Genomic DNA, 25,190 nt, shown 5'->3' with positions numbered 1-25,190 from the left:
TGACTGTCCTCAGACTGTTTGATTACATGATATGTGGTATTTGAAAAAAATCAATATATATAGTTCACAAGAAATAAGATTTTTTTTGTTGCTGTCATAAAATATTGTCTACAACTATATGATTATATCAATTTAAATAAAGCTGTAAATCTTGAGTCTCTATAAAAATGTAATATACTTTACATGTCCTAGGTGACAATAAAAAATTAACATTTTCAAAGGTTTTAATCTCAAGACCTATACAAAGCAAAATTTGAAAGGCACCAAATTATAACTTTTCACTTGCCAGTCTTCAGATTAGTAATTTAGGCCTATGAGCTATGTATCATATTAAACTGATCTTCAGAAATCCCTCAGATCGCTGAAACATAAATATGCTATTAATATTAAGCTTAAGAATGTATTAAATTGGGAACTAGGACAGAAAAGCAATATTTTTCATGCAGCTGACATACCTGACAAGTTAAAATAGTACAGTAGAGAATTTGGTTCTCCAGGACTAGGCTTAAGCAAGTATGAATTGATATCCTTCCATGAGCTATGGTGCAATTGTCTTGCTGAATGGTTTTAAGCATCTTAGTTACATGCAGGGAAGCTCATTTATTGTCTAAACCCAGAAGGACTGTGTGCTGTTTATTTCCCTGAAACTATGCAGATATTGATCAACTGAAGAGAATAATGGAAGTTGTGGGCACGCCCAGTTCGGAACTTCTGAAGAAGATATCATCAGAACATGTGAGTTCACAGCTTCATTCAGTTAACTGACTTTCCGCCATTCCTTCTCTAACTGGCATTCTATGTCACTGCCTGTGTTACATGGGCACTCTGATTTGTCAACAAGCAAATTCCTTAAAATTACCTCTGTTTTTTGCTGCTAGAATGCCACCATTCAAAAATATGCTTTTGGAGGCATCCAGATGCCTTGACTGTCACTGGATAAATTTTGATACTTGTTCTCATGTACTCAGTTTTTGCAAAGTGTTAAGAAATTAGTCCCAATGATCTTTTAAAGTGCTTATAATTAAACTATAATTTATAAAATTAAAACTGGTGCTCAGCTCAAAGCATTATATTGTTGCTATTAAACCTGATGTCTCTGTAATTTGTATGCTTTCCATTGTTGTAAGATTTCTAAACAGAGATGTATCCAAATCAAATAATGTGTGTTCTGCATGAGTGCTCTATTTAGATCCCTAATTTGAAAATTATATTCATTCATCTTTCTAAATGCTTGCGTGAGGTTCAATTTCTTGATAATATTCATAAAGAGTGGGCTTTTTAACTTTCCATGTGACTTCTTTAAATAGTAATCTAGTAAATGAACAATTTCTACTTAATTTCTCTGCTAAAGTGACACTTAAAAGATTCATTGTAAGCAGTGACTGTGGATAGCCAGCTGAGGAATGAGATGTAGTATTGTTTGGTAAAGATAGGTGATGGGCACTGTGTAAGAGTTCAGATAAACACCAGCACACAGATACCTCCTAAGCTGCAGCTGTTTCCTTAAACCTCTTCTTTATACACCTCAGACTAATACTAATGGCTATTTCTCACCTTATGTATATATTGATGGTTTTCCTTTGACTTTACTAATGAGTACATTAGCAGGTTAAGTAAGCAGGAGCAGTAGGAGAGCCAGAGCAGCCCTGTATTTCTAGAAGGTCCAAGCATAATGCAGCCTCATCATCACAGGCCAGTACACAGTCCCAGAATTTTTGGCTACCCAGTGCCTAGGAATGGCTGGGGCAGGAGACTAACTAAGCATCCATCCTTTTGCCAGGGACTTCATCAACCAGCAAATCTTAGACTGTGCTGTCCTAAGCATAGGTCCTTGTATAGTCTTATAGGTCCTTTTGTAGCCTTCATGAGTTGTTAAGATCCTACAGGTTTTGCTGTAACACATTCTCAGTAGTGTATACAAATGTGTTATTTTCCCACAACTAGTGAGCTTTTTGATTGTGAGAGTAGCACCTTAAATACTTACTGGAAATAGTATGTCCTTTGTTCTTTTAATTTCTTGTGTTTCAGAGCATAGCTCAGTGAGGTACAGGAATCCTGAAACTATTTTATTTGGGCCAATTATACCTTTAGAGCACAGGCAGAACACAAAAACCAGGTTAATGAACAGGAGTGCTGCTAGGTCACCTCTGGGCTGCTGCTGCCTGATTAGAGGAGCAATGTCAAATGAGATGCATACCTTGCTTGGAGGTAATTGCCAGTTGCAAGGGATTTTCTTCATTCTAGTTCTTCTTTACCATGTAGTTTGTCCTTATTGTTTAGTTATTTCTTAATGCAGCTTGCAGACATAGACAATTTTTTGACATTCCTGTAACAGCAATGTCAGAGATTTGCTGAAATGCCAAGCCTATTTTTAGTTATAAGTAGAGGATTAAAGAAACTAATAGAAACTAATAGATCAACCTCCTTGGATATTTCAGCACAAGTTACTGAGGTGTTTGTCAGTGTTTCATGTTAATATGAGTATAAATGGTAATTGCATTTCAGAATAATTTACACATTGGGATTTTCTTGGTCAGATTTCTGTGGTGAGTATATAACCAGAGGGGACAGGCTAGTAAGTGCACTTTGATAGGTCTGTGTTGTTTCCAAGGGATTTCTGGGCATGGTAGGAGGTGATTTTCACCGCATCTTGTTCAGTCATGTTAGGATTAGTTGTTGATTAGTTGCTGTTTTCCATGGGCCAAGGATGCTTAGTTAGCCTTATGCAGATAGTGTCCTTCTAACAGGACTGCTAAATCCTCAGAGGCATTTTAAAAGGGTTAGGGTTTGTCCAAAGACCAGCTGAGATTTTTAATGGATTTAGGGAATAGCTACCTGCTTCTTTTTTGACACTTCCTTTTCAGAATTCCCTGTTTTGTCTGATCCAAGTATGCAACCTCTTCTCTTGCCAACCTACCTACCTCAGCCTAAAATTTTGTAGCTCATGTACTGTTAGGCTGACATTTGTGGATCCTATACCCAGGCAGGCTTTTACTAGCTGAGTTTGAATTAACCTTTCACAGCTACAGTGAAAAGGCAAGCTCTTAAATTCTGTTAAACATCTGAAAATCTGTTTGCATGGAGTGTCAGAATTTGTTGTTTGGTCTGTGAAGCTACGTCTCACCAGAGAAGAGAGAGGAGGGAAGGCTGCAGATTGAATTACACCATTTTGCTGAGGGTAACTGAAAGATTATTTAGGCTGCAGTTTCTGATTGAGCTTTACATGCATGTGTTCCCTGGGGATATACTGCAATGAACCAGTAAGCACAGGTGAAAACTAAAGTGCTAACACTTAAACCAAAATGCACCTGCTTAAAACTCTCTTGCTTATTGTCCAGTGTACTGGAGTCAGTGTTTGAAACAAGGCCGTACATTGTGGTTTTATGTAAAGAGATTTCCTATGTAGAAGAAACATTTTAAAAATGTCTGTTTTTTTAGAGTTGATGTGGTTACTGTTGAGCAAAATTTAACCCTGTGGATATGGGTATGTATATTGACTTATTTCTAGGCAAGAAAATACATCGAATCCCTTCCACATATGCCTCAGCAGGATTTGAAAGCAGTGTTTCGTGGTGCCAATCCCTTAGGTAAGAAAGTCAGACTGACACAGATAAATCTTTTCACTAACATAGGGACTCAAGCATTCCTTGTGTTCCATGCTGTATGGTCCTATATAATAATAATAATAATAATAATAATAATAATAATAATAATAATACCAGTGAGAAGAGCATTGCTTAACCTTTCATCCTAAGACTGTTTTCCCCTTCATGAAGCCTGTGTCTTTTTGTTTCTGATGAAGATTACAAGAACCTCCTAAAGGGAAATGGTCCATGGACAAAAAGCAAAAGCCAGCTGTACACAGCAAAAATAAATTAAAATGTCATTGGGTCTAGATTAGAGACATCACTTCTGGCTCAGGAAGGCCATGAGCTGTAAATTGCTGGCAAGCAGAAGAATATACCAGGAAGTACAGCTGTTTGAATGACCCTTTGGAGTATTATTTCCTAGGAATATATGAGCCATTGTTGGACACAGGATACTGGGCTAAGGCAGACCTTTGATCTAATCCCGTATAATTGTTTTTATGTCTAATCAATTGGTTCTGCCTGTGCAAAAGAGATGTTTCTGTGAACTTTTTCTTGTGACACAAAAAGGAGATACTTGAGTCATCAGAGTCATCTCACTGCAGTACCAGGTCAGTTCCATCAAGGAATTATATATTCCATTATATGGAAGTATTGTGAGTAAAAATGGTTTGAATTAATATTGTGTATTAATACAAATTTTATTCTTATAAATACATGTAGTTTGGAACACTTTCATATTAAAAAATGGGGTTTATTTGCCTGAAGTACATGAGAGCATGATACCTGTTAATAGCATAAAGGCAAATTAATGCCAATGCTTATATGAAAGCAGTAAAAAAATAGTATTTGAAATAGTTATGATAAAATTTCCATTAAAAACTAATTTCAGTCATACAACTCTCTCTTATTTCTAGTATACTTCAAATGTCAACTTCAGACATATTTTGTTTATGCTGGGTCCTGTGAAGTTGCTTTGGGCTTTTCACCTGATCATTTCATTGGTGCAGCTTATTAGAGGTGTAATCTCACACTTCATTATTTACAAGTTACTTAGCTTAGTCCTGACCAGTGCAAACCTAAGCACACGAAGCACAACACAGGATCTTACCTTATAAGCACAGATGGATCTTTTTAGAATTAAGTCCTTGGATATCCAAAGAGGTGAATCAGATCTCCAGTTGACTGTACTGAACCTTTGTGCATGCCACAAGCAAACCAGAAGCTTCCTTCAGCTCTCTTTTGTACCCGCAGTACAAAATCTTCAAAACTTACTTGTTGCCTAAATTTTGCCAGTAATATTAATTGTGCTTAAGGTGAGTGAGAATAGATGGAGTGTAAACAGTTGCCTTTTCTTTTATTTCCTCATAGTCTCTTCTGGCTTTGAACTGCATTTCTGTTTTGCCTTAGCTGTAGATCTTCTTGAGAAGATGCTTATTTTAGACAGCGATAAAAGGATCACTGCGTCGGAAGCACTTGCCCATCCCTACTTTGTCCAGTATCACGATCCGGATGATGAACCTGAGGCCGAGCTGTACGATGAGTCCATAGAGAACAAGGAGCGAACTATAGATGAATGGAAAGGTATCAGAACTGCATGCACTAGTTAAGACATGTACCAGGAAAAAGCCTTACTTAAATAACAGTTTTCCTCCATTTCTAGCCAGAGGAATTTGAACTTTTAAGCCTCAGGCAAACAAGATAAGTTCATATGTGTGCTTGTGGGAGCGGACAGGTAGAAAAGCTTCTATTTCCTTTCTGGATTTTGCCCACTCCCCCACTTCTGTCATCTCCTTACTAGATTCCCTGTACCAGTGAGAGCTTAACTAAAAGCTGATGCTAGCTATCAGGTAGTTACACATTATGTTTTGCTTTTGGTTTTCTAGGTCAGATCCACAGTTGAAGTAACTGTCCTGGGGCAAGTGACACTACCTGGGGTTCTGGTCTAGTTCTGACCAGAACCAGAAAGTAATATTACCCACATAGATGTGAATTTTGTTAATAATTCATTAGATAGCAAAGGAATTTGGATTAATAACTACACCATGCTATTAGTTCTGTTTGAGATGATGGGTGATGATTTTACTTGGGAGTGACACACCAAAACCTTTCTTTGGTAAATACTGCAACAACCTTCCATGCTTGCAACACAATCATATTGCACTGCAGTATCACGGAAGTAAGGTGGCTCAACATTAGATTGCAAATACTCTGAAAAGTACAGTCCAATTTCACTACTGTCTAATGAGGACATATTATTCTAAAAATTCCTTACTAGAGAATTTAAATTGAGAATAATGTTGTAGAAAAGTAATTATTTCTGTTTATCAATAAAGGTCTTTCCTTGGCTTAAGAAGAAATATGTCTTCCGTAAAATAAATGTTCTTTTGTTTCTATTTGCATTTTCTGTAACTTTTACTTGGGAAAAATTCGATAAAAATGTATTATCATAGTGATTAGGTTTATGATGAAAAATACTGTCATGTCTTACTCATGCCCATCCACTTGTGCCATGTTTTATCCTGGGCATTACAGGGGAGAAAGCAGACTGTCTACAGCAAATGTGTCTTAAAGATAGATAATAGTGAGGTCATGGCTCTCTCTACAAGAAATCAACCTCCTAGAGCCCTGGAGAGGCTTTTGTAGAAGCTGACTGTGTCTGTACAAACAAGGAGGATTGACTGGCATCGCTTACTCCTTACACATGCTCTCCTTTGCAAAACCTGGCAGCCTACAGCAGCAGCCATACATCTTGTTTGTTGAGAGCTGCATTTATTTGCTGCTGTACTTAGGAGTGAATGTTTTTTTTTTCTGCTGCTTTTTCAGTTGCTTGAGTCTTTAACAGGAAAGTTTAACAATTTTTGAGTCATGAAGCAGATTTCTGTTTGTGGTGAAACTCCACTGAAATTATTTCAGGAACAATCTTAGCTTAACAGCTTAACACTTTCTAAACTGAAATGAGGCCATGAAGGTGACTTCTCTTGGAAGGGCTGTATCATATTATTTATCAGTGCATTTTTCATGTATCATTTTTTACATCATTGTGTAATCTTGACAGAAATACCGGTCTTTATTCAGGTTTAAAAAAAGGTCTGAGAGAAAAATCTCCAAACTTGCACAGCAGGTTTGCTGCTTTTCCTTCTTCCCTTTGGCCGTATTTTTATCTTGGGGAATAAACTTTTTATTTTCAAGTACGGCATGTGCCACATTTAAGTAAGATGACAAAAAATGTTTGCATTGTCGATGAAATATTGGCCCAGTATCTCAAGATATCGTTGGCATGTTTCTGCTCTTTCTGTTCAAGTTAAAAATCAGTGGTACCTGATCTCAAGGGGCTGAGCACCAAAGTAAAATGAGATTTCAGACATTTTGTCTTATACATTATGCAGTTCAGAGGTTTTTTTGGCCTCCATTGCACACTGCTGAGGCTCACAACCCAAGCTCGTAGATTTCTTACTGACCTGTTTAATGAGTTAGAATATTTCAAAATTTTAGAGGCCAAGAGTGCTATTCAGAGTTGAATGCTATACATTCTCTCCTTAGATGTTGCTCCAGTTGCACGTATCTCTGCTGAGTAGGTGCAGTGAGATGCGGGTAAGGAGCTTCATAAACATAAACCACACAGCCAGGGAGAATAATTTCTAATACAGTTCCAGGTGTCCAATTTGTGAGGACACTGGCTTCTCCAAGTTCAGGTCCCTGGCTGCCTATAATTTATGTAGTAGTCATAAGTCAGTCACTCAAAGTCACCTAACATAGCCTCTGATGCCTGGAGTTCTGCACACAGAACTTTTCCTTCACAGAAATCTCTCACTGAAACTGTACACAGTGGTACAGCACAACACAACCAGAGCATAAGCAAGATTCAGTCCCAAGATTTTTTACATACTTTTTAGAGGAGTCCTAGGTACACTTGCAGGCATAGCAGCTGTCTCAGACAGAGCTACTTAATAAAAAAGCTAATAGGTTTGAGATTGATATCATCACTGTTTGAAGAACAGAACCTGAAGTAGTGCCATAACCTGAAGTTAGCCATATGCAAACAGGATTTCGTCCTTAAAAAGCAGCATCTAATTTGAGAAAATATGAAAGAGGTAGCCACTGACAACATATTCCATTAATGTCCAAGGCAGAAAACAGGACATGACTGTTAACATGAAAAGATTGGGTTATTCCCAAAGCAGGGTAATATAGCAAATAACCCATTCGTTTCTAGCTATTGAAGAATATAGAATTTCCTGATGAAAGCTGTTACATACTTCTAAGACAAAAAGAAAATTTTTTTCAGAGTACCATAAAATTAAATCAGCTACAATAAAACATTAAAAAAAAAAACCACAAACAAAAGAAAAACACCAAAAATCCAAATAAAGCCAGGATCACAAGGAATTACACAGAATTGCAAATGATGTATAATTGAAGGCATTAAAGAGATGATAAAGAGATCATCTGACTGAGAGATGATAAAGAATGTTCTCCACAGTTAAAAGTGTACATTTTGAAACCTATCTAGGTAGTTTTAAAGATTCCATTTTCCGTTACATATTGTCTTTTATTACATCATTTTGGCAGGTCATCTGACAGTGTAATTGATGTTTTCATTTCAGGGCCTGTGTGTTTTAGTAATTAGTTGAAGGGGACAGTCATGTTGTACAATAACAGTATTTGTGAGTCTAATTTGTAATCTGAGGTTAAGAGGAGGATTCCTAGTGAATTCAGTCTGGTTTTTGGATCTGGACACTAAAGAGGCTGGAAATACAAACTACAAGTCACATGTATCTGCAGAACTGTTTTGTCTGGAATATTTTTCTTTTGGAGAAAATATCACCTAATTCTTCTCTCTTCCTTACGCCCCCTCTACAGAACTTACCTATGAAGAAGTGAATAGCTTTAAACCACCCGACTTAAAAATGGACAGCCTGGAGATAGAACAGTGAATACAGGCAGCTCTGTCTTGCCTTGCTGCACTACGAAGACTGTTAAAATATAACCATACAATTTAACCTGTGGTCAGACATAGATTTTACTATCCAAAGATGTTGGAGGAGATGTGGAAAAACAGATGCATTAAACAGAAGCCAGATGTTGTCTGGTTTGGGTGGGGGTGTTTTTTGCCTTGTAATATGAATGTATTCCCAACTCACAAAGGGTGGTAAAGAACTGCTTCATTCTGACAAAATTATGCACTGAGTTCTGTCAAGCTGTGTGTTCTGCATGTTTCATTTTATCAGTTGTATTGCCAAAATAAAGGTGACCGTTTCAATTAATTTTAAAATTGTACATTTAAAGCATGAATGTATACAAACATAAACAAGATGTCCATACAAGCAATTCTTTTTTTTTTTTTTTGGTGGCATTTTATCTGTCTGTTTTCGTACTATTTATAGTTAGTGCCTTTATGAAGGGAGGGCGTGGTAGTGAGATAGACAGAATATGCATATGTAGTCATATCTGTGGTGGTCTTACACATGTGCTGGATGTCTCTCAAGCAATCTTAACACCAGTTGAAAGTCGGTAAAAATAAATCTTTCTCTTCTCTTGCCATTCAAGTGTCTGTTCTCATTATTTTCCACACCTATTTTTTAATCTGCACAATTCCCATTTGTGAGACAGTTTTACTTCCCGATGGTATTCCTCACCATGCCATTGCTGGACTGTTGGTGAATTTGCTGGGTTTACAGGAAGGTGCCTTGAAGGTACTGCAGCAGAGCTCTGTGGACTTCTGCAAGCTTCAGCAAAGGCTGTCACAAATGGCAATGCAGGAGTGCTCAATTCAGTTCACAGCTTTGAATTAAATATTCCACATTGTCTTATTTTCCTTCACAAAATCCTTGGGAAAGTAATCTAGTAATTGCCATTGGAAGACATGGCAAAACAAGGAGATTCAAGAATTTGACACATTCTCATTTGAGTTTCTTTTTAAGCAAAATTTTAAAGGTTTTCTGACTCTGAAAATTTGGAAAATTAAAGAAAAAATTGCAGGACACATAGATACCGAGATTTTTTTAAAGAATTAAATTTATCTGATTCCTCCATTATACTGTATACAGGAACATAACGTATAATACTGTAAGAGGAACATCCTTTTGGCACGAGGCCTCTTGTACTGTATTGGCTGTGTCTTTGTACACACTTGTGATTCACAGCTGTTTAATGTTTGTGTCTTGTTCTTGCTCTTTCAGAGTCTTATTTTGGAGGTGGCTTTTTATAATATTTTGGTTTTCTGAAACTTTTGTCATTAATACTCAACTGTATAGCAGTTATATAAGGTAATGAATTCTACTGCATTTACTTTCCTCTGTATTTTTTCTATGTAAAAAGAAAGGCATTTTCTTAATAAACAGATTTAAAAACAAAAAATCAAGTCCAAGAACTTTGCTTTTTTCAGAAATAGAAATAGGCATTCCATCTAGAAAATATGCTTCTAATTTGTGGACTAAGCGATAGACTGTTTTGGCAATGTTGATTAGTTATCCAATACTTGCATCCAATGAAATGCAGCTACTTGTATTCAACTTTCCTCAGGGCATGTTAATCTGAAAGTAAATGCCTGCATGGATTTCTTGTGACTCCGCTGAAGTGCTGTCTGCCGTTGTTACTTTGGCTTCCTGTGAAGCTGGATGAGGCTTGCAATAATCATGCAATGACTGAATTTCATGCTGACTAAAATAGGTGAAAAAGTTCCACATCTTTATACTATTTGTCTAACTACATCGTGAAAATATTCACTCAGTCATACCTTAAACATTTTTTTTAATTTGTTTGCCAGTTAAAATAACTGCTTTATTTTCTCTGGAATTTGATATTGAGTTTACAAGCCTATTTGGCAGCTCCATTTCAGCTGGAAAGGCAAAGGTGAAGTAAAGAGATTTCACAAGAACTTTTTGTGTCCAACAGTAATTAATTTATTATGGGGTTTGTCTCTTCATTTGTTAAATCTGGTTTCTTGGCTCTGAGGGTGGCCAGTGTCAAATGCTTCAAAGGATGCATAAAACTGGTTGCCATAGCTCTGCCACTTGAGGTAGAAAGTTTTATGTTGCTTCCAAAATTTATTCTTCTGGCAACTCTGAATCTTCCTCTGAATATTTTCTTTGACATTCAGAGATGCAGTTTTTTTCTAGGAGATAAATTATGTAGGAATAACATGGTCATACCCACATTTAAAATAATCAAAGGTGACAGTAATGGGCAACAATAGCTCAGCCCTTTTTAATGAATTACCATCAAAACCTGTAAATCATCTCATTTTAATGTCAAGAAAAACAGTAGGGAGACAGACATCTTTTTCCTAGATGTGCAAAATGAAGGTAATTACTTAGACCTCAAAAATCAATAATTAAAGTATTTTTCTAGAGTAGGTAATCAGCTCCCTTGTGGCAATCCAACATGAGACTACAATTTGATAACTTTATCAGTTTACAACAGCAGGAGAGGGTAATTGGAAAGCCAGTACCCCAATGGGACAGAAAGGTGGGAGGCTTAGCACTAACAATGCTTATCATTTGAACACAGATGGAAGAAAATATTTATCTACCAACTCAAACAGGCAGATGGAGGTAAATATAGAGGAGTGAGGGCTTTGTCAGGCTTGGTGAGGCAGATGGCTTAAAAGTAAATTTTAAAGAGTAAGTAAATATAAAGCTTTTATAAAAAATTATTTGCTAAAAATGTCATTAATGAAGGCATTGATTACATGGCCCAAATGTTATTTGCAAAACTTGTAGTGGTTCCTGCTTAAACAGTGGGGGTTTAATCTCCTGACACCACTGTTACTTTCAGTAGCAGTCATGCCTCTGTAGGTGCCCTATACATTGCATTTATGCTTGAAGAGAGCAGAGTGGGTTTTAGCCCACACTAATTTAGGGTACTCTCATCCCCGGCCACCTGCAAAGCACAGAGCAGCATGGCTGGGCTTTGCTCATGGAGGAGGCAGCTCAGGTTTCCAGTGGGGAGAACACAGCTGTCCGAGGGCTTTCTCTGGTCAATTACCAACATTGTTAGCAATTTACTTTTAATTTGAATTTATCTAATTTCAGCTTTCAGTCACAAGAGCTTGTTACCTGTCCACCTAGTGAATTGAAATCACTTCTAGAATTTATTATCTCACTCTATAATCAGAGTGCAACCCCAAGTCTAGTAATTTTATCATCACTGGCAGCAAAAGGTCTTGCAAAAGGAAAATCTTTTGCATGCATCTCAGTCTTTTGACATGTCTAAGTATACACCACACTTTTAGAATCTGCAGCTTTATTTTTTAAGCTCTTTACCTCACCAGCACTGAAACCCAGCAACAGGAAATTGATATGACACAGCCAAAGCAGACAGGAATAAAAAAAAGTTTAATCTACAATGGACCAATGGAAAGAAAAACCAACGACAGTTTAGAGGAAAAACACTGTTTTAGAGGATATCATGTGCCATACCCTGAAGATACAGTGGCTACTTGAGTCTGAAATAGCAGGGTTAGTAAGAAGTTTGAAAATTTATAGAGGGGGGGAAAAATAGGAAATTAAGTAATCAATACTGATATATGAAAATAAATATGTCATTATTAATAGGTAGAGTCATTACTTAGACAGCATTGTTGCAGAATTCTAGGTTGTGCTCTTGGTGGGTTTTTTTTTCATATGGTATATCAGATGAAAGCAAGAGGGAAGGAGGGTCAGAATCCTGTGCTGCAGGATCTGACACAAAGAGCTCACCCTACGGGTCAGGAGGGAAACAACCCTTTCAAGGACAAAATGTTGGCAGCAAAAGAAACTTTGACAGAGGTGGGAAGCAGTCAATACAAAAGTTACTTCCTTCCTTTCTTCCTGTCACATGTGCTCCTGGATCATAACAAGAAAACAGACCTCCACTTTCCCCACTCTTGGGACCTGATCAAAGATGAATCTGTCCAAAAAGTACCGTACAGAGCTGCCAGCACAAATTACTTAAATATCCTTTGCTACATCTGTAAATTACTGACTTTGCCCAAGAATCCCTGACAGATGAGCAGTGTTAAAGATTTAGCTCTCATGAAAAGAGAATTGCGTTGTAAATTGGGTAAACTATGTCTTTTGTTGGCAGCAGAAAGGGATTCAACTTTGACAAGATCAATCTCCTTAGGAAGGAATTAATAGCAAGACTTCCATTTGCTTTAAGAGCAGCTGTTTTTTTCTCACACATTGCTGCTACTGCTGCTAGTGCTTATGGATGCAAACACTGGTTCTTAGAAAATTAGCACCTAGCGCAAGTGAGAGTACCAAGTGTCATTAATTTATGAGTCTGGGTAAGGGGTTTTAAAGCACTAGTACCAAGAGATTTAGAAAGCTACATTAGTTTTGCTGCCATTGCCCTTCTTTCTGATGTAAAATAAAATAGTGAACTGATACACCTAAAAGGGTCTAAGTTTTCACTACAAGGAAGGAATATATTGTGAGCTTTCTATGTGAACACTGATCTTCCAGCCAATCTAACACTTAATCCATTAGACCAGAAATTTCAACATAATGAGCGAAACTCTTCAATTAGGCTTCAATCTTGCAGACATACAAATGTTTCATTTTGCCCTCCCATAGTCCCCCAGCTCCAATTATTGTCACATATTAAGATATGTACCATAGCACAGAGGTTTTAGCCAGTCCTTTTAGGTTCTAGTTTGATCACAAGTAATACTGAACACAGTAGAAATACTGAATCACAGTTGCAGCTTTGAGACAACTATACACTAAATTTGCCATAACTGGTGCCCTCCACTGAGCAATGCTTTGTTCCTTTTAGAATAATATCCTGTGGATTAGCACACAGATAATATATGCCTCTTTTATATTAAAGCCTGATTGCTCAAATCAAGAACCTATAGTTAAATTACATTCTGTGCAAAAATTACATACAGTACTCCTGTCCTGTCCAGCTGTCTCATTAGGTTGAGGTGGAAACAAAGAAAACTAAGGCAGCATTGAGAAGGATAGGTAAGATGGGGGAAAGAATGGCATGATGGTTTGGGTGGTTTAAACAGGAGATATACACAACTATGCAGTGACAAATGAGTAAAGCTATCAGTGATATCCATAAATGCTCTTTTCATATGATTTTTGCATTGAGGTTGGGAAATTCTTGAAGAGGTGGTGGGGTTTTTTTGTTTTTTTTTTTTTTTTTTTTGCTCTGTAGACTATAGCATCTCATACTGCAACAATCTGTGATAGTTTAAAAATTAAACTCCTTCAGTCTATTGTAGGAGAGGACCTTTTGGTGGATTCTGAGGAGAAAAAGTTAGGAGAACATTAAAAGTAGTTGATTTATATATAGGTGTCTAGTACTCTCTACAACTGGCCTCTCTTCCTCCACCAACATCCAACAAGCAGTGGGGTAGTACATAGTTACTTATTAAGTTCTCACATGACCGCTTGAAAAAATGTAATGTATACTTTGAATTATTTTTTTAAATAAAAAAGCACTGGAACTGAAACACCCCGCTCATTGGGCAGAGAGACAAAATCAGAAAAGTTGCAAAATAGTTGGCAGTGACTCCACTGGGGAAGGGTGGGGACAAAAAAGCACAACAGTATTTTCTGATAAAAACTGAGATTTTTTTTTAATTACAATTTTTTAAGCTTTACTTCCTGTTGCAATAAATAGAATGAACTTACTTCCTCCATGGCAACAGGTCTAGACAAGCACAGAGTATTTTTTGAAGGTAGGCATATAGAAAGCTTCTTAAAAAATAATAATGTTCTAGGAATCAGCTTTTGACAATTCAGCAAGATTTTATGTTTACTGACATTTAAGGTATGTTTTACACAGCCAAATTATTCATATGTGAATTAGTGTATCAAGAATAAAATGATCATATGAAAGACAGACATATAAACAGGCAGAAAGGTGGTAAGATGTTTGATTCTTCAAAGGACTTTGTATGATCTCTTTCCTGCACGTTAGCAGTGCCTGGTCTGGAGATCAGTGTCAGTCCCCTCTCCCTGCTCACACTGACACACTCCTGCACCCAGGGCCCAGCAGCTCACCCACAGTTCAGCTCCTGACAAACAGGGCTGTGCCATTTTGTCATCTCCAAGTGACAGCTTGTGGTGAGCAGCTTTGCCATCAAACTCTCTCACCAGACTTCATAAATGTAGGATTTCTCAGGAAAATGGTTAGATTTCTCACTGCTTGCTTGTAGAGCTTCTGCTCCCGTACCAAAGCTTCACCTCCAGGCTGGAAGGAAATTGAGCTCTCAGTTCCCAGCAGGATTAGAAAGAGTACTGCACCCATCCCATCTACCTCATATGCTTTGCAGCTGATGGCAACCATCCAGCACATCAAAAGTTGGCTCTTAAAAAAAACCCCACCACATTCTGATATGTCTTAAATCTTCCCTTTATGGGATGAGCATTAGCAAAGTGCAATTTTTTCACCATTAATGTATTTATTATTATTTTTTGTTAACAATGCCTGAAGAAGATTCCTTTTTTTCTATTATCTTCACAATAAATGTATGCCAGAAGCAGAAACATCTGATAGCACTTTTTTTTAATCCATCCTGTCAAGCACACATTGCCCAGAAAAAGATATGGCTGTAGCATCTATCAGTCCCCTGGCAACAAACTGTCTTTGGGAAAACACATCACCATGTATCCAGCTGAGCCTAGGAGGGTGCAGAAACTCATGCAGTTTGTGACACTGCTGAAAGATCTACCAGCTGTGGATGGACCCAAGTTTCTTGACTCATTCCCTCCATAGACATTTTGAAAGGTTTACTAGACGAAGCTTCCCTTGTTACGACAGTGCTGATTTCGTAGTCTTTTCAGTAAGTTTACCAGCTCATCTCCTGTATGTGTGACCTGGTGGGGAAAGCTGGTCTTATATTTGACCTACACAGTTACTTCATCCATCTGCAGCAAAGTATGCCTAAATACTTACTGAAGGAAAAACATGGGAAAACCAGAAGTGGCTAACTTTGTCCATTTAAAATGTTTTTTTAAAGTTGCTCTGTAATATTCTCAGCTTCTGCACAAGAGTGAACTTCTCTTGATGCTAAGTTAGTACTTTTATCTACTGTATCAAAAAAACCCCTAATTTCTGCCTTGATAAAAAGCAAGCAGTAAAAAAGTATCACTTTGTCACAACTAGATAAAGGAAAAGTAAGTGAGGGATGACAAGCAGAACTAATCCTCTCTGTATTAGAAACATATATAATGGTAATTAAAAGTAATTTAACTAATGGACTAGTTCAAAATGACAGGAGGCTGCTTTATCCTTCACCTTACCTGTACCACATATCACACCAGCCAACATCTGAACGGCAAACAGCATAGAAGGGATGTCAGAAATTAAAAAATAATCTCCTGGGGCAGTGGATTTTTAAAAGTAAACATCTACCATTGATCTAACACTTCTCACAAGCCTCATGTTAACTGCTAAATGTCAGAGGGTTGCTGTCCATTCTCACTAATGCAGAGATTTGAACAGGTCAGCGGAGAGCAGCACTGAACACTTGGCAGCTGGAAGGCTGTGCTCTTCCTGTACCCCGGGAGGAGCGAGGGCAGGGCAGCTCTTCCACATTTGGTAGTCAGGCACCAAGAGGGCTGGGCCCCTGGCAACTACCAAAATGGCCATGAAACTTGTCCTGATTGCCCCTTTAGAGCTAAACCACAAATTGAATTCTAGTGACAGCAAATCTGAAATTATCTAACCTCAGCAACATTGCTCAGGGGTGAAGTCAAGCAAAACAAAGGCTTTACCAGACCCTGAAGGACAAGAATTTGAATCATATTCACACAGAGAAACATAAAACATATTTTAAACCAGGTCTTTGCCTTACACGTGTTGCTGGCCCAGACCTATTTACTATAGAGCTACCGAGAAGGCTGCTCTTGTCCACACTCCAGCACTGCAATCATTTCAAGCCACCACTGCAACAGTTCCATTCCAGTTCACTTCATCCATGCTCAGGACCATTTGCTCTGAGCACCTGAACCAAGTGTGGGCTGGTTTTTATTTAACTACATGAAATATTGTTGTAACTTGTAGTCTCACCCTGGGATGATCTGGGGACCCCAGCTGTTCGTCTCAGGGCAGAGGCCATCCAAAAGCTCAATTTTGGACTCCCAGCTCTACCAGCTGCAGCCTCTCGTACTTTTCAACACTTCGATGCAGCAGCCGATGGCACCTCACCGGAACCTGAGCACAAACGCACAACGGACCCCGCGCCAGGGGGGCCCCGTGGCGGGGAAGAGACGGCCGGGAGGGGTTTGGTCCGCACTGCAAGGACTCGCACGGACAGCGGGAGCCTCGGCACCTGCCTCCCCGTGCAGGCACGCTCCGCCGCCGCCGGGACACCGCGCCCTTCGCGGCCCGGCCTCGGCGGAGCGCAGCCCCAGGCTGCCGGGCTGGAGGGGAGGCAGGGCGCTGCCGGGCCGGCGCGGATCCCGGTGCCGGTCCCCGGGGTGAGCCGCGGCGGCGGGCGGTGCCGGCGGCGGGGCTGGGCGGGGCGGGCGCGGGCGGCGCCGCTCGCTCAGGCCCGGCCCCTCGGCGCAGCCCGGCTCGGCGGCGCCGGCCGCTCCCGCTCCCCCGGCCCGGGCTCTTTGTCGGCGCGTGCCGGCGGGGGTCGGCAGCGCCATGTCCTCCCCCAAGAATGGCTTCTACCGGCAGGAGATCACCAAGACCCTCTGGGAAGTGCGGGACCGCTACCGGGACCTGCAGCCGGTGGGGTCCGGCGCCTACGGAGCCGTGTGGTGAGCGGGGCTGCGGGGGCAGCCCGGAGGCGGGCGGCGGGGGCGGCGGCCTCTGTCCCGGCCCGGGGGATGCTGCCGGGGCCGGCCCTCCGGCGTGTTGCTCCCTGCCAACTTTTCCCGGTTGTTGTCCGGATCCGGGCTGGCCCCGCCCGGTGCCGCCGGCCCCGCGGGTGCAGAGGGGCGGCCCCGCTGTCCACCTGGCCGCCCCGGGCCGGGCTGTTCGGCCGGGGGGAGCCGACCCGCGGGTGCTCCGTCCCTGGAGGGAGCAGAGCCCGGATCCGGCGCTGCCCCAGCCCTGCCCGGGGAGCGCTGCCCGCGGCTGCCGAGCCCGGCCCGCGGCACCCCGGAGCGACAGGGTCCCTGAAGCCCGAGGTGTTTTAGCGCTTGAGGCGGGCCCCTCGGTTTGGCTCTGCGTTGGTGGTGGGTTTGTGTGCTTAGTGGGATTTTTTTGTCCTATTTTTCGTTTGGGGATTTTTCCCCGCTCCGCAGATGTTCCTCTTTAAAGCTTTTGATAATTGTCTATATTTCATCACAGTGTCCTGCAGGCTTTTAGACGAGCGAGATGAGATGGCCGCTGGCAGAGGTGCGCTGAGGACGTGGTCTCCCCTGTAGCACGGGCGGCTGCGGGCCCAGGGCCCGGCAGCATGGGGCTGGACGCAGCCGCTGCCCGGTGCTGGCCGCGTTTGCTGGGCTTTGCCGACTGGCTTCGGTCCTTGCTCACCGAACTCTTTCTTTTCCCGTAAAGCTCAGCCGTCGATGGAAGAAGTGGTACCAAAGTGGCCATTAAGAAATTGTACCGCCCGTTTCAGTCTGAACTCTTTGCCAAACGAGCTTACCGAGAGCTACGTCTCCTGAAACACATGAAGCATGAAAACGTGAGTTGAGTCATTAGCTCAAAACCACAGTTTAGGCACTCTAAATCAAAGAAAATATGTATATTTGGACAAGGCAGATGTGTAGCTGAATGGAATTCTGGACTCTTTCAGCCTGTTTTTTTGTCTGCCTGTCCTGCAAACATCAGTTCACACAAACTAGAATATCCTGTGGGAAACACCACTTAATTTCCACGTAGGAAAAATTGGGTGGGGAAGGTTAGGACCACAGTGCAATTTACTCAGTGCTAGTGAGAGGGATTAAAGACCAGAAATTACAGTCTCCATTACTATGTTCCCGTGAGTTGCAGGAGAATACAGAGCACAGGTCTGTGGGTCTCAGGTGCCAGCATCTTCTTTTCTTTTTTTTTCCGTTTTATTTTTTTTGTTCCCCTGAGCTTGCATGAAGATGCACACATGCCTGTCTTTGAGGAGGGGTTAGCATTTTTCTCCTTTTTTATTTCTTTTTATTTTCTCCTTTTTATCGTTCATGAAGCATTTGAACCTTTCAGGCTGATATTAATGGGAAACGGGAAAAGTCCACAAATGACTAAAGAAATTGCTTTACTGTGAAGCAGAGAATAGGTAATAGAACTCTGCACATAATTCCCATGTAGCGTGAAAGAACAGCTGTAGAAAGAAATGTTGAAAGTGTGATTGAAAGATTCATGGTTCCAATACTGCTTAGGAGTTTAGGAAAAAAATAAAGAAGAAGTTTGTGCAAAAACAGTTGTTACAGAGTCTCAAAGCATGGATTTCAGGTGAGAAGAGTCCCAGGGTGGGCTTGGATGGTTACCATAGTATTTTTAAGTGCTGTTCATGAAGAATGCATATAGGATAAAAAAAACCTTATCATTTGGAGGGAGTTGTTAAATTTATGCATAAGAACATAGTTTAAAATGTTAATTGATGTGGAAGATTAGAGAATACCTCCATTCAGACTGCCTACACAAAAACTGAGAGATCAAAAGCGAGGATGAGAGAAAATGGTAGTAACAATAACTAGTCATTGCCATTTAACATTATAATACTAGTATTGTGAGTACCAACTAGGTTCGTTTGAGGAATAATTTGTGGGCTATCCTGACAGTCCAGAAGGCACAAGAGCTTTCTGTAGGCTTAAGAAACTGTCTACTTGTTTTAATCTAAATCTTTTTATCTGATTACTTCAAAGTAACTGTCTCATAACCATTACTGCATATGTTTAACAGTTAATGTTTGCAGGAAACTTCTGTGTATGGGCTTTAATACACTCAGCATTTTCTTTACTGAACATTTGGGAGCAGAGTAGCCTGCGCAGTTGCCAAGCTCCTAACTGTGTCCAGAATTTTGAGATTATTTTTCTTCCATTTCCCAGAATAATCTGTTGGGTAGCATTTTCCACTCCTAGCAGGTTTTGTGCAGTTAATGCCCTACGGAATAATACTCTAGAACTCCACTGTGGGCTCAATTGGTAATTAAAGAGTCCAGAAGAAAATGCTCACTGGGAACCTGAGCACAATCTGTACAAGTTACAAATCAGTATGTATGAAGGAAGGGAATGATTTACAATCTTAGGAAACACTTTGGGCCACAGAAAGAAGAGGTTTATGTACTAAGGAAAGGTTTTAACGTGAATTGTTAAAATCACCTACTCATTAGAGAACAAAGGCTGAATAAATGGTCCTGCAGGCATTGGGGGCAGGAACTGACTGTTCTGCCCATCTGTGATGAGACTGACATGGCAGTACAGCCATCAAGACAATTCCTATCTGCCATCCCGGCCTCACTCCCTTTTGTCAGTCGTGTTGGCCATGGTGAATTAGAAACAGCAACAATGCCTTTTAGGATTTTCAGTTCCTGAGCTGATCTCAAGGGTACTCCTTTAGCTGCTCCGCCCATCCAAAATTAAACCAGAATGGCAATACTGCTTCTCATCATGATTTTCAGCCCAACCCTTTTGACCAATGACCATTCTGTCAAAGAGCTTCTTTTTGCGTATTTCATAGAAACACAGAACCACAGAATGGCTTGCATTGAAAAGGATATGAAATATCTCATTCCAACTCTTCTGCTGTAGATAGGGACATCTTTCACTAAACCAGGTTGCTCAGAACCCTATCCAGTCTGACCTTGAACACTTTCAGGGATGGGATATCCACAACTTCTCTGGGCAACCTGTTCCAGGGTGTCACCACCCTCACTGGAAAGACATTCTTCTGTTTATATGACAGTTAAAATTGCATCCAATGCACTATTCTTACCTGTTTTTCATTTCAAAATTACTTCTGTAACCATGAGGAATTTGATGTTGGCTTTTATGGGAAGTGTGATGTTTTGTTTGACTATGATTACCTCTCAATGGACCATCTCTGCCCCTCATAGCTTTCAGGGAATTCTTGTGTTAAGCATGCAGCAATACATTATCACAGTTTATTTAACCTCATTCTGTATTCAGAATGATGGAAGAAATTGTAGTGGTCTGACACATTGTGTTAAAAATAGCAGCTCTGATCCTCCATTAAGATAGCAGAAGATACCATTAAACCTGTGTTTCAGTGATATAATTCATTAGCATGTCAGTGAAGAAAAATGGAGGAAAACTACTGCTTAATACCCTAGACGACCTCCATTATATCCCCTTTGAGGAATATGCTCATCTATTTTATGCAGAACAGTTGTAGGATGACCAGAAGTCCTGTAAAAACAAATACAGGAGTAATTCTACTGAATTTTATTGGATTTGTATTTTACTTTGTAGGGAAGCTAAGTCACAGGTCAATTTGCTTGTCTATTAGGCTTTTTCAAGAGGAGGTGGCTGGTTGCAGCATCTTTCATTAGACCTTTGCTCTCCATAAAGTCTCTCAAGTAAATGTAGTGAGGCGTATTTCTTTATAGACCATGTAGTGAGGAATGTTCCTGTGTAAACCATGCAGACTTGATCACACGGGACTTCTCATCAGCCCTTTGCAAACAAATCCAAAGGATTGTTGAGGGCCAAGGGACAGAGGGTGTGTGTGAAGGGGATGAGACTTGTCTGTGAGAGGTAAATCACTCTTTAATGGCTCTGGTATTTTTTTTTGTTTTATATTTTTTTTTATTGGCCTTTTAATTTGAGAGGGCACGGGATGTTTCCCAAACTTCATAAGCTGTTTCTACTACTAAAGAAGCAATATAACACAGATCAATTCCTAAGACATTGCCAAAAAGAAAAGTTTTTTCCAGTGGGATAAGCTGCTGGATCACTCTGTAGCTGTATAAATAGCTGGTGTATGGAAATGAGGAATAAACACAGCTAAGGCAGAATGAAGAAAGCTCTTTTTGGGGTTGTTTTTCTCCTTCATTTAATCGTGCTAGTTTGTAGTATTCATCCCATTACAGCCTTAGCAGCTCTTGATTATTTCTTTTACCTCTGCTGAATCTTGTACAGGGGAACACTCTTTTTACCTTTAGGAAATACTTTTCAGTAGTGCTGCTTCTGTTCCATGGTTCTGTTCATTTGAGTTCATTTGAAATGAGGACCTTTAAAATTTACCTATTATGGCTCTGCTTAAAACCAAAAGCAGTGAAAATATGGCCAGCGTGCCAACTTAGGCCCTGGCTTTAGCTCTCAAACATTTGCATAGCTCTATTTTTGTGTATTCTTCTGCAGTTAATGGAGATGTCTGTGTATGCGGAGTGAAACCCAGACTAGTAAGTGGAGGTGCAGAACCTTTCATTTCTTTTGGCAGATAACTTTGATTTTCTTACACGTTTGGATTGTGATACCTTGATACTGCTTTTGTTGAAACAAGTGCACAGTTGTTTGCAGTGGTCCAGCCCTGGTGCTCTCTTCACCCCCAGTTTGTTAAGAGAAATTTTCAAGCAGGAGTGCAGAATAGCGGGCAAGGGGGGATTGCACTGGAGAGATGAAGAGAAGAGTAATGGCTTATGCTGGTGACTTGTGTCAGAGCCAAGTGTGGATTTTATCAAAGTGTGGTATTTGTACATATATATGTAGCTATGTGTACATATAGGCACCCATGGGAATTCTGACGCAGTTCTAACACTTAAAGTCTGAATGTGTTTCTGGCGTAAAATTTCTGACAAATGCCCATTAAACATTTCTTGGGTCAGTTAATATTCTACAGATGTTTTCGCTTCCTGGAAACTCTGTATGTAAGAGGCCACTGCAGTATTTGTTTAAAGGTACTCTATATTATGCTCTCATTCATTGCTCAGGGTAGAAATTATTCTCTGGTGTATTCCCACATCTGAAGACCAATGTGTGTTTTGCATTATGAGAAGCATGTAGCTTTTTTTCTCCCTTTGGAAGGAATTCGATATCCAGTAGACACCAACTTATCTGCCTGTCTGCAATTATATTTCTGAGGATGATCCACTTTTAGGTTGGCTGCTTTTGAATTCTGTTTTATTTTTTATTTTTAAAAAATGTTGAGCTTTTTATTTTCACCTACAGAGTGTCAACCAGGGAAGGAATCAGTTCCAGAGAAAATAGTTAGTCACACTATGTTCTTGCTTAAGAAAAATCTTAAATCTGTCATCTTTTGCAGTTTGTCTAGCCTGACATGAGCAGTGGAAAGCAACAGTGTCTGCAGTGTACAAAATCAGACCAACAAGGGAATTGTAGATGAGTGATGCCTTAATGGATGAGAGTGTGCTTACTGTGTTAGAAGAGGTTTCCTGCAGCAAGTCCTGCAGGATTGCACCAGCTAAAAGCTCGCATTCTTTGGGTACATATATGCCAGTAAAGTGCATATATTTCCTGTCTGGAAATGGCAAATCTCCTTATTGGTCCTTATGAAAGCAAAAACACAGTTATAACTGGACAGTTCATTGCTGTCAAAAATTTGTAAGGTAGAAACACTCTTGTCTGCCTTCTGCAGGCAGAAAGGTTAGCATATCTGGGCAACTAACAGGACACTGGATTGATTTTATTTTGGTACTCAGAAGTCAATAAATCAGCATAGGGATATCTGTTGTCTTTCTGCCTATTTTCCTAACTTGACTAATAGGTGCTTTATGTAGGCTGGGCTTCAGCTGATAGCCATTTATTCACACCCAGCCTTGGGTACTGATAAAGCAGGCTGATGAGTTTATTCCATGAAATGAAAATAAGAAATGCAGCACTAGAACCCAAACTTTCTCTTTTGATTGCCATCCAATCTAGAGATGAAGATGAGTCTGTCTGCAGGATTTGAATCTGTCCAGTGTTACATAGAAATCTTTTGAAGGAAGGATGATGCTCAAGGGTAATGGCTTGTGAGTGCCAGTGTACTGATCGGTAGGAGAAAAGAAAAGGAGGTCTTGCAGGCATCCTTCATCTCTGTGAGGAAAAGAAGTGACTGTGGTACAAGTCTTGGCATGAATAGTAAAAATTTTTAAAGATTGAGAATTTTTAGTGTAATAAAAGGATGCAGGTGCCCATGATGAGAACAGCACAGGAACATGAAGTTAATCCTGCAGAAAATTTAATGTGACATAATACGTAGTTCAGCAAGGCTCTCTTAAGAAATGTAACTTGCATATTTAGCCTGAATGCTAAAGCCACTCAATTTCACTGTGTTTTCATGCATAACATCTGCAAGAGAAAGCAGCACTTACTGAATGAGACACATAACCTACATTATTAATTTATACTAGGTTCAGGTCTTTTTTTGATGTACTGCTGCTTACATCAGAAACTGTCTTTTACAGAAATGAAATGGGTCAGTCCTTGAATAGAAGTAATCCAATACATCAAAGTACAGGGGAGAGCAGAGGTAAGGAGCTATTCACCATTGTGCTCTGCTGTTGGAGTAGTGTTTGGAAAAGAAGGCAGCTGAGAAGGGAAGGGCAGAAAATCACTGTACCAATGTGAACCTGTTATTTATTTGTTAACAATAGTAAAATTGGTGAGTGTGGTCTGGGGACGCACACAGTAGGGTTAAGAAAGGCTGGAAATGCTGCTACCCATTCCCCACTGGCTTCAGAGTAAATGCATTGGGGTGAAAGCATACCTGTGGAAAACAAGTTAGACCAGTAGATGGGTAGTTTTGTGGGTTTGCACTTCAGGAAGATGGAGCATCTCTCTTACGAAGACAGGCTGGGAAGGTTGGAGTTGTTCTGCCTGGAGAAGAGAGGTCTCTGGAGAAGACCTTAGAGCAGCCTTCCAGTATGCAAAGAGGGCTGAAAGGGAGCTGGAGAGGAACTTTTTACAATTGTGTGTAGTGGCAGGATAAGGGAAAATAGTTTAAACTGAAAGGGGGTAGATTTAGATTGGATATAAGGAAGAAATTCTTTACTGTGAGGGTCATGAGACACTGGCACAGGTTGTTCGAAGAAGATGTGGATGCTTCATCCCTGGAAGTGTCCAAGGCTGGGTTGAATGGGGCTTTGGGAAACCTGGTCTAATGGAAAGCATCCCTGCCCATGATAGGGGTTTTAGAACTACATGAGCCTGAAAGGTCCCTTGCAACCCAAACCAATCTGTAGTTCTATGGAAGTGATGCAGTATTACACCCTGTCCTTGAGATAAAAGCTATTAAAGTACTTCAGTGCAGGCTGAGGAAATCCAGGTTATTTTTCAGTCAAATGTACAGTAGATGCATTCTTTGTGGGCTTATTTATTTGAAAAATTGCCTCTTGGCAGGGTTAGTCAGGGTAAAAATAAGACTATGAAAAGGCAGCACTGCTGCTGATTTCCACAGATGCTTTTCATTGCCATTGCAGAGTGTACTGGGTTCATTCCTCAGCTGAGCTTCCATTTCTGATAGTGTCAGTAATTGTGCTGATTAACACCAAAAATATATTTATAGAAGGTTTCACAGATATCTTTATTACATTTCATATAGTCAACACTATGGAAAAATAAATTTTTCTTGTGACTGTTTATGGTGGCTTACTTTAGTGCTGGAACATCATAAAGTTCTTTACAAATACTGTCTTTAATTTAGAGGTTTCAAACAGCAACAGGATTTTCCATCATATTATAAAGGAGGTGGGTGACTACACTTTGTCCATTTGTTTTCCTTTTTCTGAACAAGTGGCTGGAGTTGTAT

General features: G+C 40.1%; 2 protein-coding genes across 3 annotated transcripts in view; both read left to right on the top strand.

Moving 5' to 3' along the window:
* The window catches only part of MAPK11 (mitogen-activated protein kinase 11), a 30,694-nt gene extending 20,747 nt beyond the window's left edge, over positions 1-9,947 (top strand). The window contains exons 9-12 of the mRNA XM_068189811.1: positions 656-735; positions 3,509-3,587; positions 4,998-5,171; positions 8,451-9,947. Of these exons, the coding sequence (XP_068045912.1) occupies positions 656-735; positions 3,509-3,587; positions 4,998-5,171; positions 8,451-8,524 (407 nt within the window). The 3' untranslated portion in view covers positions 8,525-9,947. The remainder of the gene's footprint in view (positions 1-655; positions 736-3,508; positions 3,588-4,997; positions 5,172-8,450) is intronic.
* A 7,086-nt stretch (positions 9,948-17,033) lies between these two features.
* Positions 17,034-25,190, top strand: part of MAPK12 (mitogen-activated protein kinase 12) — a 33,286-nt gene continuing 25,129 nt past the window's right edge. Inside the window, exons 1-2 of one of the 2 annotated variants that reach the window (XM_068189810.1) lie at positions 17,034-17,299; positions 18,045-18,174. In XM_068189810.1, coding sequence (XP_068045911.1) covers positions 17,184-17,299; positions 18,045-18,174 — 246 coding nt within the window. In that variant the 5' untranslated portion in view covers positions 17,034-17,183. The remainder of the gene's footprint in view (positions 17,300-18,044; positions 18,175-25,190) is intronic. The other variant, XM_068189809.1, reaches the window with a different exon arrangement.

The sequence above is a fragment of the Anomalospiza imberbis genome, chromosome 5 (genome assembly GCF_031753505.1).
Source record: "Anomalospiza imberbis isolate Cuckoo-Finch-1a 21T00152 chromosome 5, ASM3175350v1, whole genome shotgun sequence".
Lineage (NCBI taxonomy): Eukaryota > Metazoa > Chordata > Aves > Passeriformes > Viduidae > Anomalospiza > Anomalospiza imberbis.
The sequence above is the reverse complement of the archived record's forward strand: the minus strand, read 5'-3'. Positions and strand labels throughout refer to the sequence as shown.